The sequence below is a fragment of the Neolamprologus multifasciatus genome, chromosome 11, assembly GCF_963576455.1.
Source record: "Neolamprologus multifasciatus chromosome 11, fNeoMul1.2, whole genome shotgun sequence".
Lineage (NCBI taxonomy): Eukaryota > Metazoa > Chordata > Actinopteri > Cichliformes > Cichlidae > Neolamprologus > Neolamprologus multifasciatus.
Genome location: NC_140449.1, coordinates 23,271,726 through 23,285,462, shown reverse-complemented (window position 1 = coordinate 23,285,462; position 13,737 = coordinate 23,271,726). Strand labels below are relative to the sequence as shown.

General features: G+C 43.7%; 1 protein-coding gene across 4 annotated transcripts; it reads right to left on the bottom strand.

The window, feature by feature from the left end:
- Positions 1-1,379: 1,379 nt before the first annotated feature.
- mdc1 (mediator of DNA damage checkpoint 1) lies at positions 1,380-13,574 on the bottom strand. Of its 4 annotated transcripts, none has more exons than XM_085177347.1 (12): positions 13,399-13,574; positions 12,584-12,748; positions 10,774-11,334; positions 10,608-10,686; positions 9,281-10,518; positions 8,849-8,911; positions 5,410-8,768; positions 4,794-4,931; positions 3,703-3,885; positions 3,487-3,612; positions 2,778-2,888; positions 1,380-2,645 (listed from the first exon to the last, which is right to left on the bottom strand). In XM_085177347.1, exons 2-12 carry the CDS (start codon positions 12,717-12,719, stop codon positions 2,442-2,444), a joined length of 6,198 nt encoding a protein of 2,065 aa, XP_085033473.1. In that variant the 5' UTR covers positions 12,720-12,748; positions 13,399-13,574; the 3' UTR covers positions 1,380-2,441. The 4 variants fall into 4 exon arrangements, with proteins under 4 accessions (XP_085033473.1, XP_085033472.1, XP_085033476.1 ...); XM_085177346.1 differs by having other exon boundaries at positions 12,584-12,721; XM_085177350.1 differs by lacking the exon at positions 13,399-13,574 and adding an exon at positions 13,105-13,392 and having other exon boundaries at positions 12,584-12,721.
- Between the last annotated feature and the right edge of the window lie 163 nt (positions 13,575-13,737).

The window sequence follows — 13,737 nt, the reverse complement described above, 5'->3', positions numbered from 1 at the left end:
ATTTAACGAGGTACCAGCCAGGTGATACACGAGGATACCGATAGAGCACAAAGCTGTTTATTGCACAGCATTGTCCACTACACATTCCTGTACATATACTGATCCACTTTAATGTCATTATTAATGTTTTTACTGCATTTAGTAAGCCTTTAAAAAAAATATGGTTTTACTTCGTTATATATCGTTGATATGTTTATATGTACTTAATTTTTTTAATAGGCTATATTATCTTTAATCTGAGACATGCTTTTACCTTATTAAAGTATTTGTTGTTTACCTACTGTTTTTACCACATATCTTTTATACAAACACAAAAAATTGTCCATCATTTCCTCAAACTATTGCTTTGTTTGCGTTTTTGCCAAGAAGATGCCAGAAAAGGGAGAGCCACTTATGCCATTTGGGGTCACCACAGTAGATCATCCATCTCCATCTCACCCTATTCCAGGTATCCTCTTCTTCCATACCAAACCTCTGCATGTTCTCCTTACATCCACTCATCTTCTTGGTGGTCTTCCTCTTATATTCCTGCCTGTTGGCAGCTCCGTCTTTAAGATCCTTTATCCACTTCACCTTTCCACCTCTCTCCGTTTCCTGGTGTTGTTTTGCTTCTACTGATTTCTGTACCTCTTCTTTCTGCAGCATACCTCCACTTCGCCGGGCTTTCCTCCACATCATCTCTCTGTAGTTAAAACCCTTCCACTCATCACCCTTGTTCTTTAAAATCAGTATCAGTAAATGGCCTGCATTTGTATAGCGCTTTTCTAGTCCTTAAGGACCCCAAAGCGCTTTACACTACATTCAGTCATTCACACACAGGCGATGGCAAGCTACATTGTAGCCACAGCTGCCCTGGGGCGCACTGACAGAGGCGAGGCTGCCGGACACTGGCGCCACCGGGCCCTCTGACCACCACCAGTAGGCAAACATGGGGTTAGTATCTTGCCCAAGGATATTTGGCATGCAGCCAGGAGGCAGCCTGGGATCGAACCACCGACCTTCTGATTAGTGGCTAACCTGCTCTGCCACCTGAGCTACAGCCACCTCAGTACACATCTCCATTCCTCAGACATCCTCTCACTCTCCAAGGGCGTGTCAAAAATATGGTCAAAAAGTTGACTGCCCTCTCTCCTGAACATCTCCACAGGTGGACCAACCACCTTTCCACTCTTCATAGCTGCCCTCGCGTCCTCCTCACTAATCCTCTGCTCGTCCCAATTTATCTACCCCCTTCTTCATTTATGACGTCCTCAGTAGTCTAAAATTACAATCAAATCTACTGAAAAACAAAAAGGTTTAACTTGAAAGTCAATTTTTGGATTTAGAAACTTCAGTCTGTGACATTTTAAACTCAGCAGTGTGGTTACAGCTGGAAAATATTTAATGTTTTTCATTCATAATGGAGACATTTTATTATTTGATACGAAGACAGACTTCAAGTTAAGGCATTAGCAGGCTAACAGTTCTAAAAATGACAAGCTACCGTCTTTAAAACACCAGTGACACAGCAGTGACGGTGAGTCAGTAATCAAGCTTTGTGCATTACACAAAAAATACACATCCACATATAAAGCAAACAGACATCGATGGCGAGAACAAACACCATAAAGGCGTTGATGCAGAAGGTACATCCGCAGTCTGTCTTGTTCTCTCTGGAGGAACAGGATGGGATAAGGCCTTAATGGAGTAGATGGTGGTGGTTAATGGAGACAGAAAAAACCCCAGAAAGACACGTGCGTAGCTTCGTCATTATCTCCATTTAAAAAGGCACCGTGAACTTCTTAAGTAGGCCGGAAATGAGCTTTTTTCCTCTGACTACAAGGCTGTTGGATTCCATAACAGACACCATCTCCACATCTATTCTCCCATCCACCATGATTTACACAAACTCCCTCTTCAAGGTTGGTTACCTGCCAAACAGGCTGATTGAGCTGAAGCAGTTCGCACACATGGAGGGTACCAGCAGTTTAGCAGTATTAATTTCCTGCTCTGCTTGTTTCTACATAAAAAAAGAAGAGTTTGAAGTAGAGGGGAGGTAGCTTTAACAGTTTCAATGTGTTTGTGTGTACAAGGCAAAAGAAAAAGACTGCACAAACAAGGTTAGAAAGAAAGTTTTCACCATTCTTCCAGAAATGTCTTAAGTTAACTCCCTTTTCTGTTTGTTTCTCAGTTCATTCTCTTCGAAAGTTGTAAAATTAGCTTTAAATATTTGATGATGGACAGTCAAATAATTCACATTCTTCCAGCACTGACGGCATCTGTAAATGACGCATTTACATCAGTGGACAATCGACAATACATTCAATACAGTCTTTCACAGTCCAATAGCTAACAGGTGTTTTACTGGTCTACAGTTTTAAAGTGTATCCAGAAATGATGGACAAACCTCACAGCTAAAGATTTCATACACAGACAGTCACTGTATTTTTGCTCCGGGAGTACTAAGTCTTCTTCCTGCCCCTTCCTCTGCCACCTGCAGGTTGTACATTTGCTGTGGAAGGCGAGAGTGTGTGGGACTGAAAATCGAGTTTCTGCTGCAGGATCCCTGTGAGGATGAACTCAGCGGTGACGACAGGGAGAGATGCAGACAGAGCCGGGCGACACTGAGGCCAGTCCTCCTCGCAGGAAACCACTACAGTGTGAGGCTAAGAGCCAGAGAGGGAGACGGGGGTGACAGAAAATAGAAGAGGAATTAAAATGTAGGTAATAAACATCATAAGCAAAGACTTATTTCATGTAACGTTTGGCCGGAGAAGAGCTCTCAGCTTAACTGGCACCTTATTAGAAGAGGGCATCTTTGGTAGAAAGGTAGCTCCACTGGAGGAAATGATGTCCTTCATGTGAACTGGCTCTGGCTTAACCGATCTAGTAACATGGACCTCGTATCCCTGAGAGACAGAAAGAAGGCAAAGCATTTTGCTCTATTTTTATTTGGAATACATCCAATGGTCTATTTGCTTTTTGTCCTAGGACAGCTGGGATAGGCTCCACCGCAACCCTGAATCCAATAAGCAGAAGAAAATAGATGGATGAGTGAATCTATTTTTATTTAATCTCTTCAAGAAATTTAGTAAAAGCCTCCTGGGATTGAAATTTGATATTATATGTCTAATTTTAGCTGGTATTATGTTGTAACAAGGTATGCCTTTACAAGCGTCTATGAAATAGCGCAAGCTGAGAAACATAATACATGCAATATAATCAGTATATTTACAGCAAATATCAAATTACTTTCCCCTAAGCCACAGAATGATGATAAACAATCCACAGGCTGCTGTTTTGAAGATTTGAACATTGCTAACAATAAAGAGGCTCAAAACAATGCTCGAAGGGAAGTATTAAACCAGATTTAGACTGAGGATGACTCAAACGTTTATGGGCTCCTATCACGAAAACATCATGCACCACCCCTGTGCCGTCTGCTAGTGGAAATACTGTTAATGGCACACTGTCAACCTCTCACTCTAAGGAAAAATGAGTGAGTACCTTTAAGAGAGGCTGGCTGCTGGCAATCCTTAGAGACTCGTGCAAGGAGAAAGTAAACTTCTTCTCTTGCTCAGGATCCTTAACAATAAAAGAGGAGGGAGACAGGAAGCTCCCAGCTTTGCCACTCTAAAACAGACAAGAAGGGCGACTATTATCATAATATACATCTGCAATAAATTAAGAGAGAACTTTCTGATTGCAGTTTTACAAACATACCTTTTCCAGCCAGTCTGTAGTGACGATTGGAATGCCTTTGGCCAGAGCACAAAGGAATTTCACAGTTCTGCGCACTTTGTCAGTCACAAGGCAGTTCATGTCTCCCACACCTTTAGCCATGCTGCCGCCTAAGCGCGCCAACACTTTCTCCCCTGCTTCATCCATCAGCCCCGTGAACAGAACCTGTGAAAGCAAAAGCCTCAAGTCAACTTAATCTGCCATGCAGGCAAAATAGCGGTGTGAAATTAGGTATTTTTCTCAAAGAAAAGCACTGTCATGCATTTTACAGTCATGCTCCAGAGTCGATTGAAATTTCAGAACAAGCTGCAGGAGGTAAGCGGAACAATGATTTCGTGAGCTCAAAACACCTGCTCTCATCTGCACGAACAAACCAAAAATAACTTTAACCCTGCACAAATTGATTACGCAGCTCTAAGTGTGAATGCAACGCTTAGTGAAATACTTTTACTCTCAATGATTTGGATGAGTAGATACTGCTGTTATAATAGACCACTGTGCACAGAGGTTAGATGGAGGAGGTTTTGTGTTTAGTTTATAATGCGTCCAAATATCCAAACGTTTTGAGCAGGAGCGGTGACTTCTGAAAGCTTCATCGATAATATGATGCTAACAAAACCACAACATGAATTTTACAATTCTATTAGGACACTGAGTAAAATGTTTATAAGACTAAAGCCTGATGAACTGCCAAAAGATTTAAACACTATATTAAACTGTAATTGTAAACATACATGTGCACTCATTTTAAATGTAGTGCCAGCAGCATGTTTCAGGAAAAACTGGGAAAAAACTGGAAGAGCATGTAATGCTAGCACCACGTGGTGGACTTTCCATAAATAATAAGTTTCACTGGCTACAGCTCAGTAATATGACTGAGAGCATTGTCGAGATGCTAAGATAGTTTAGAATAGTGTTTCTTAATATGATGTCAAGTATATAAGAATACAAGTATAGGATTTGCCACTATGATTCCGATGTCTTAGGCTAGGTTTGATCAGCCTAGCTGCCACTGTATGAGCGTCTCTTTCCTAAACACAACATGCGTGTTTTGCTAACACAACCACAGAGACCTTGTATGCCTGGCCTGCAGTTTGTAGTCGACCACCAGCTGCTGGGGATGCAGAGGAGGAGCGAGGACTCTTTGCCACGGGAGAGAAATTTGCAGGAGCTTGCCGCTTCCGGGATGCGTTGCTGGTTGGAGTCTGGGGCTGTTATAGGGGAGAGGGTAGGTAAAGACAGGGAAAACAAAACAGGCTGAAGACAGCGAAGGGCAAAGTATGGAACAGGCAAAGAAGATGGTACAACATCTTGCACCAGAAAGCAAACACCATAAAATGTAAGTGGAGGAAGTGACTGGATGACCACTAAACCACTTAATTCATTAGCAGTGATGCGGAGCAGGTTAGACTGCTCTAGAGAAAGTGGAGGAAACAGAGAGAGTAACTCATGTTGATGGTAGTTCATCAATATTGAAAAGGCTGACTCAGAGAGGAAAATGCACCATGGCCTTGAGCCAAGGTAAAAGCCTTCCTTCACAACAGAACTTCTCGACACTAATTATTTACTACTCAGCTTTCCATTTCATCTGATTTACCCTTCAATGTTAATGCATTTTTGTTTCAATCAAAACCGCATCTTTATCGTTTCCGTTTGGCCGCGTATGTTTAAAAGTGAAGCAATAGTCACCTCTGATGCCTCCAAATTTGCATCTTGATTTGTGGCGGTTAAAGATGTTCCACTTTCTTCCAGCTCCTCTTTCTTCTTTCTCGAGACCGCTGATTGTCGACCTCTGACTTTTTTCTCCACAGTCTCACCCTCCATCTTTTCTCTCTCCTCCTCCTCCACCTCTGAGAGAGACTCTTTTGCGCCCTTCTTTGCCTGAGTGGTGGATGCTCTACCTCTTTTCTTCCCTTGTAAACTAACAGGAATCTCATCGTTTGTTTTGCCTTTTCCTTCTTCCTCGTCTGTTTCTGCCGTTTTTGAAGCTCTTTCTTTCCTTTTGCTGCAGCTGAGATCTGCTCCAGTATTTGCCTCCAAGTCTCTCGTTGCTTTTCTTTTATCTTTAGCCTCATCATCATCATCATCACTGACCACAGGAGCAGCTGGTTTCTCCACAGTTTCACTCTTTACTGCTCTCTGACCTCTGCCCCTGACATTCCTTTTAGGTAGTGATTCCTCGCTGGTGCATGCTTCCTCTTGCTTCGACTGGTCTTCCTCATCTGTAGCTGCACTGGCTTGTTGTCGCCCTCTAGTGGTTGTTGCTGGCTGAGAGTCCTCTTTACCATTTTTAAGGAGAGCCTCATTGGAGGACTCCTCAACTTTCTTGCCCTTTTTTCCCCTGGCAGGGCTTAAATTCTGATCACTTTGACTCTGACTAACAGAAGGGATAGAGTCTGGGTCATGTTCTGTTTTCCTCGCTCTTCCTCGCTGCTTGCCTCCTCTTCCTCTGTTATGAGAGCTCACGCTGCAGCTTGAAACCTCAGGGGTTCGTGAGTTGGACGAGTCAGGCTCATGCTCTACGGCCCCTGCAGCCACAGTGGTCCTTCGATTGCTGCTTCTGGCGACGGGTTTCTGGGGTGTCTCACTGGTCTTTCTCGTCCCTCGGCCTCTCCCTCGGCCTCTGCCCTTGCTTTCCTGGGCGTGGACACTTGAAGCAGACCTCTCCGAGCTGACCGAGTTGGAGGAGTTTGAGTGTGATCTGGTTCTCCTTGCTGGGAAATCGTCATTGGTTGATACAGTTGAGTCTTGCTCTGGCTCTGCTGTGCTCTGTGAAGCAATAGTTCTTCTGGTTGTTCTTCGGCCTCTTGAAGGCGTTTTGGATTTGTCTTGTTCCTCTTTCTTTTCTTCCAGTTCTTTCAACTCTTTTTCTTGGGCTTCTTTTTCTTTCTCCACTTTCTCTCTCTCGAGTCTTGCTTGCAGTTGTTGCTCCCGCTCAAGCCTCTCTTCTTCTTCTCTCTTTGCAGTTTCTTTTTCTTGTTCCTTTCGTTCCCTTTCTAATCTCTCTTTTTCTTCTCTTTCTAACCTCTCCCTCTCTTCTCTTTCAATCCTTTCAGACTCTATTTTCTGTTGTTCTTCCTTCTCCTTGATTTCTCTCTCTGCTCTCGCTGCATCTTCAGCCTGCAATCTTTCTTGTTCTTTATTTACTCTTCTTTCTGTTTCTAACTTCTCTTCCATGAGTTGCCTTTCTATCTCATCCTGATGCTTCTCTCTTTCATCAGTCGTCCTCCTTTCTTTATCATTTTCTTCTCTTTCTTGTCTGAGATCTGCACCATCTTCCTCCTCTCTAGATTTCCCATCTTGTTGCTTTATCAAGCTCTTATTCACAGCCTGCTTGTTTCTTTCTCTTACCGGTGTTTCATCCTCTTCCTCACCATCATGTTTCTGCTGCTTCGTTATCTTTCTCCCTCTAGTCCGTTTTACCATTTCCTTATTGTTGTCACCATCAGACAAAGGTTTTCCACTCCTTCCTCTAGTCTGCCTCTTGGATGGTCCAGGACACGCCACCTGATCTTCCTCTTCTCTCGGTTTTGCTCTTGTCACTCTTAAATTTGGAACACAAGCTCCAATGGTTCCAGCTTCAGATTCTTCTGAAGACGATAATCCGGTTTTTGTTGTCAAGGGTCGAGTTTCAACAGGGGTAATTTTAGAATTATCGACTGGCTGTGTCTCTTCTTCAAGCTTCATCTGCTTTGCTTTTCTTTTCCGTGGACCTGGAATTGAGTCCTTATCATCACATTTACCTGTCACTACTGCCGGGGTTTCAACATCAGCACTAGTGAAGGGCTGCGTCTGCTCCTCTTCAAGCTGAAGTGGCTTTGCTTTTCTTTTCCGAGTGCATGCAATCACGTCCTCTTCATCACTTTGCTGGCCTTCATTTGTACTCAAGGGCTGAGTTTCCAGAGCAGAGACTTCAGAACTAGCAAGGGGTTGCGTCTCTTCTTCAGGCTGCAGCTGCTTTGCTTTCCTTTTTTGTGGGCCTGGCATTGAGTCTTCATCATCATCGGCACATGTAGCCATGGGCTGGGTTTCAGCAATGGAGAGCTCAGAGTCTGCGACAGGTTGCGTCTCCTCTTCTTCGAGATGAAGCTGCTTTGCTTTCCTTTTTCTCGGGCCTGGCATTGAGTCTTCATCATCATCTTCACATGTAGCCATGGGCTGGGTTTCAGCAATTCCACTGTGCATTGGCTGGGTTTCAGGAAGCAACAACTCTGAACAAGTGAGATCTTGTGTCTGCGCTTCTTCAAGTGGCTTTGCTGTTCTGTTTCGCTGAACTGGAAATGAGCCTTCATCATCACTTTCTTCACTGTCACTTGTACACATGGGCTGAGTTTCAGTTACAGACTGAGCGTCGCTGAGGCCCTTCTCCTGAGGCCGAGCTGCCTTTGCACCATCCTCCTTGAGGGATCTCGGCTGAATTTGTTGAACAGAGCAAACTGGATTTTCAGCTGCCAGATCCTCCTCTCCTGCAAAAGGCAACATTGGTTGGGTTTCTGCTATGGCAAGAGTAGAAGAGGCAGTAAAGTCTGAAGGCTGTGTTTCACAAGCATCATCATCTGCATCATCCTCAGCGTGACTGTATGGCTCTGCAACATATGCCTGTGTTGCTTCTAAGGCCACATCTACTTGATATCGCTCAGGCTCTTTATCTTCTACATAGTCCTGTGTGGCCTCCAGGTTCGTGTCATTTTCTGCAGAGGATCTGTCTGCAGCTGACATGGCTGCATATGCTTGGGTATCTTCCAGGTTCACACCCCTTTCCACAGAAACAAAAGCTTGGGTGTTCTCCATAGCTAAAGCTTGGTCTGGACACTGCAGGTGGCTGCTGTCAGACAGTCCCAGTTGGAAAGACTCTTCTTTGGTAGATTGGTCATTTTTATTGTCACAGGAAGACTCAAGTACAAAAGCTTGGGTTGGTTCCTCACTGCTCACACGGTCACGGCTCTGAAATGTAAAGGACTGCGTCTCAGCCACAGCAAAATCCTCCTCCTCCTGGATGTCTGAGCAGGGCGACAATACTACGGGTCTTACTGCAGGCACTGCCGCTCCTGTTGGCCAAGAGAAAAAAAAAATGAACTAATGTTTTTGAAACAGACTCGTTTGACATTATTAAAAGTAATTTACTCACGCCTTAATGAACCTGAAGAGGGACTGACGAAGGCTTGAGTTGCCATGTCTTCCACTTCTTCATCTGAAATCCAAAGTAAAAGTCAATTTAAACTTTCTCATCGCAACACAACAAACACTTTACACAATTGGATCGAAGAAGTTAACACAGAATCTCAAGTCCACTCACTTAAAAACAGATCGATTTCTTCATTTCAAACCTCTCTCTCCTGCAGGCGCCGTCTTTATTTTGAGCACCAACAATACACTTCACATATTTTGTATTATTTTCTTTGATTATATTTCTTCAAAGAGTGCGCCTCACCTAAAACTGTGCCACTGATGTATGTCATATATAATTAGTTACTGAATTTTAGTATTTAGAAAGGTAATGCAATAAAACAAACGAGTAGATATTTGCAGTCTAAATGAATTCTGAAGATCGATCGATTACCTGACATCTGCACAGGAGTGGAGCAATTCTGCAGAAGGGGAGCCAGCAACCCAGGTGTAGTTTCCCTGTGCAGCCCGGGCACCTGGTCCTCACCTTCTTCTCCAATATCTGACTTCTTATCTTCTGTATCACTGTCGACTCTGACATCAGCTGGTTTAGCCTCATCCCCAGCAGGGGGCACGCTAGATTCATCCACATCTGTATCTGCATCAGAATCTGCCAGAGAAGTCATTAAAGTTGGGCCAGGAGAAGCTGACAAGGTTGTGACACCAACAGGTATAGCCAGAAGAGATGCATCTTCCACATCTGTGTCGCTGTCAGAGAGAATCTCCAAATCAGCATCTGCAGTGGGGCGTGAATCTGCAACAGCAGCGACCACTGAGGGTTTACTGGTGGCAGGGACAGGGAGAGCCTCGTCATCCGTGTCACTCTCTATCTGCAGGTTGTCAGGAGCCACAGGAGCAGATTTAAGAGCTGTAAGCTTTATATCTGTTTTATTAGGTGTTTCATCTGTTGTATTTTTTGCTTCTTCTTCTTCGTCCTCATCTACATCAGTGTCACTGTGGAGGGGAAAATCTTCTGGTTGCACTGAAAAAGCAGAGTCTGCTGTGTGTGCACTCTGACATACTGTCGGTCCTGCTTTTGTGGCAGCGTCTGACACGACCGCATCATCGTCCACATCAGTGTCACTGTCCATGGTGACGCCTTCAGGTGGAATAACTGAAACAGCATGAGGAGTTTTGGCATTCTCATCAGAGGAAGGCAGAGCTTTGGGAGCTTTACCTGAAGCATCATCATCCTCATCGATATCTGTGTCACTGTCCATGTGAAACTGGGCCGTCTTTGGAGGTTGATCAACTTGTTGGTTTGTATTCAAGGTCACAGGCCCCGCTGATGCCACTTCTTCGTCCTCTCCCTCCACATCAGTGTCACTGTCCATGTTAAATGCAGGGATTGCGTCTGTAGAGACTGCTGGTGTTGACAATTCACCATCTCCTGTAAGACTGGCATTGCTTTCCTTTTCCACTGGCATATGCCAATCCCCTTTCAGAGACTTTGTCCCCGCTTGCACTGCTCTTTCTTCCTCCTCTTCACTGTCCTCCACAAGTGCAACCACTTTTTTGTTCTTCAACTGCTGTCGCACCGCATCTACCTCTGTCTCCTGTGTGGTGAAGCTGTCATGTCTGTTTGGTTTATTTTTAGAGGAAGAAGAAACTGTCATGGGGCTTTCATTGTCACTGTAGAACAGGGAAAAAACAAATTAACAGGTCTTACAATGAACAAGTCAAAAAGAATACCAATAAATAGCTTATTTTTATGGGTATACCTTTCAGGGACAACTTTGTTTGGGGGACTCAAGAATGACGAGCTGATGGGGCTGGATTTATGGGAGTCAGAATCAGACACTACAAAGAGAATTAAAGTGAACTTGTAAACACCAGGTCCAAAAAGCATAGCTTCAATAGTTATAAATATTTACATAATGTACAAACCTAGAGTCCTTCGTCTTCGTTCTCCTCTTACTCTTGTTTCGCTGTCTGAGTCTGAGTCAGATTCTGGGACCAAGGTCCCCTGTGGCTGATGGGGAGTTTGCTCTAAGGTCAGGCAGCTGGCTCTGACAGGAGTCTCTGTCCCTCCATTGACACATTTCTTGCTGTCTGTGCTTGTGTCATCTCCCTTTTCTCCCGAGGCATCTGGCAACTTGGTCTTTACCCCTGAATTTTGTCTCAGAGGAGAGTTTGCATCCCCCTGAGAAGAATCTACACCACAAATGACAAACTGACACGGGATGTCTGCCACCACCAAACTGTCACCTTCACTGAGGGCATAGCGTACATTAGGAGTCAGCTTTAAGCGGCCCTTGCAGGTCCCATTCATGCTCCCTAAGTCCCAAACCAAAGCTTCCATGTCCACTTCACTGCGACAGGCACGTCTCCGGTACACACAAAGGCAGATAGTAGCATGCTGTTTGGACACTGAGGATGCCGGCAAGGGCACAGTGCAGGAGTTGGGGTCACGGCCAAGCACATTATCACCCAAAAAGAGGGGAAACTCTGTGTGAAAGAGAGCATCATCATTAACGATATACTTAGATATATAGTCAGAAAGGTGAAGACATTTCTCTGGTTCAGATCTATTTATTTATGCCTTCATTTCATTTCAGTGTCTTTATTCGAGCGTCAGTATGTCACTGCAGCTGGTTTAAAATGCTGCAGCTCAGCTTTTTACTGGCAAATACTATTGAAACCGCATACTCCCAAACTGGCTTCCCTATTTGTTGCCTATTTGTGTAGTTTAATTTACTTTATTTGTTTATAAAACATCAATTTAATTGAGAGAGACAGAACATTAACCAAAATCCAGGAAAAAAAACATTACAAGTTTTGATTTGGATGTCACTGAGTGAAGTAAGTATTCGATCTTCTTGAATCCAACCAGAATTCTTGCACCCGCAGATTGGCTGTGTACAACATTACAATAAATCAGAAGAATGCATTTTTTAAACTCCAACCGCTCCATCAACATGGGAAGGACCAAAGAGCTGTCAAGGATGTCCTGGACAAGATTTTAGACCTGCACGAGGCTGGAATGGGCTGCAAGACCATCAGCAAAAAGCTTGGTGAGAAAGTGACAACTGCTGGGCCAAAACTACATGGGAGGAGGTTGTTAATGATCTGAAAGCAGCCAAGAACACCACTGATAACATACTACACTGTAATGGATTGAAATCTTGCCTTCCCTGTTCAAGAAGGCACATGTACAGGCTAGTCTTAAGTTTGCCCGTGAACAGCTAAATGATTCAGAGAAGGTGCGGGATAAAGTGCTGTGGTCAGATAAAACCAAAATTCAGCTCTTTGGCAGTGAAATTCGGAAGTGAAATGCAGAGTACGACCCAAAGAACACCATCTCCACAGTCAAGCATGGAGGTGGAAAAATTATGCTTTGGGGCTGTTTTAATGCTGAGGGTACCGGACAACTTCACCGAATTAATGGGTCAATGCACTGGACCATGTTGATCCTTTGCCAACAAGAGTTTCATCACTAACTATTAAGGGGGATCAATTATTATGTAATGTGTTTATATTGTCCCTCTTTATTAAAATGAAACTAGCATACTAATTAGAGACTGTTCATTTCATTGTAACTGAGCAAAGTTGCAAATTCTCCAAAGGATCAAATGTTTCCCCCTCTGTATGCAAGATTTACACATTTCCCACGTGTGGGACTAATAAAGGCTATTTTATTTAAGTAGTACCAGACTGTGCAGATCACGTGTAAAAACAACATCAGTTACCCACTCACCTGCCTCAGGTATGTGTTTATTTTTTAAGATGCACAGTTTAGCCAACGGTCGTCCCCTCTTATTTTCGATCTCCTCTTCATTATCTTCCTCATCTGACTCCAAGATTGAGTCACTGATCATCTGAGTAGCATCCATTCCTGGCAGAGCGCAAGACAGGAAGAGTGCTGCACATAAACACGGGTAACATGATGCATAAACTGTAATGTTAACGCATAATTAAGGTAACATTAGTTTTAACAGGGCTTTAAAACAAAGATCGAATAGCCTAATTAGAAACCTGTGCAGCTAACGTTAGCCTGAATGGCTAATTGACTCCCACCCACCATAGCGTTAAGTTAAAGTTCATCGGTACTTATTGACTAGCTAACTGTACCTGTGCCGTTGTATTCCTGCAAACACCCAATGTGTAGTGATCTAAACAGCGTTAAACAACGCGGAGGCAACTTTTATCAAAAGTCACCTCTAAAATCGCATCCCTGTAATACCACTTCCGGTCAATATGAAGACAAAATCTGCTAACGGCTAGTTTGTGTGATTCAACCATCGACATCACAGATTTTATGTGTCTGCAACCCAGCCGTCAAATTGATTATTACTAGCAACGAGGCATATGTAAGAAAACCATTTCTGCTCCTACTTTCAGGAGAATTATAATCCTAACTTTCCAACTTAATTACTTTGAAATCTATGAAGTAAGTAAAGTGATTTGTACGGGTGACTTGACTGAAAAATGTTTAACTGACGTCCGGTGTTAGCCTACAGTGAAGGTGCATTAAGTTTAAGCCTAAGAAAAAGATCGTACTCGGACACCCACCTTCGCACGCCAGGCCTTGTCCCGTATAGATAAACAAAAAATGTCATGAGCGTCCTGGAAGTGATTAACCACGCCCACAATAGGCGTTTAACGATGAAAACGATTGGCCAATATAAGTATCACTCAAGCTATAATATGTTGCCATTGGACACTAACTTCTCACTCAATGTCTTGGATTGGCCCACATGTCCTCTGGACTTCAGCGTTCATACATTAATTTTAGCGCCGTGCACCATTTTAACCACTCAGACTGGATGATACCATTATGGGCTAATGTGGGTTTAGCCCATACCAATATGGGCTAAACCAAGGGTGTCAAATATACCGCCGTGGTGCCGC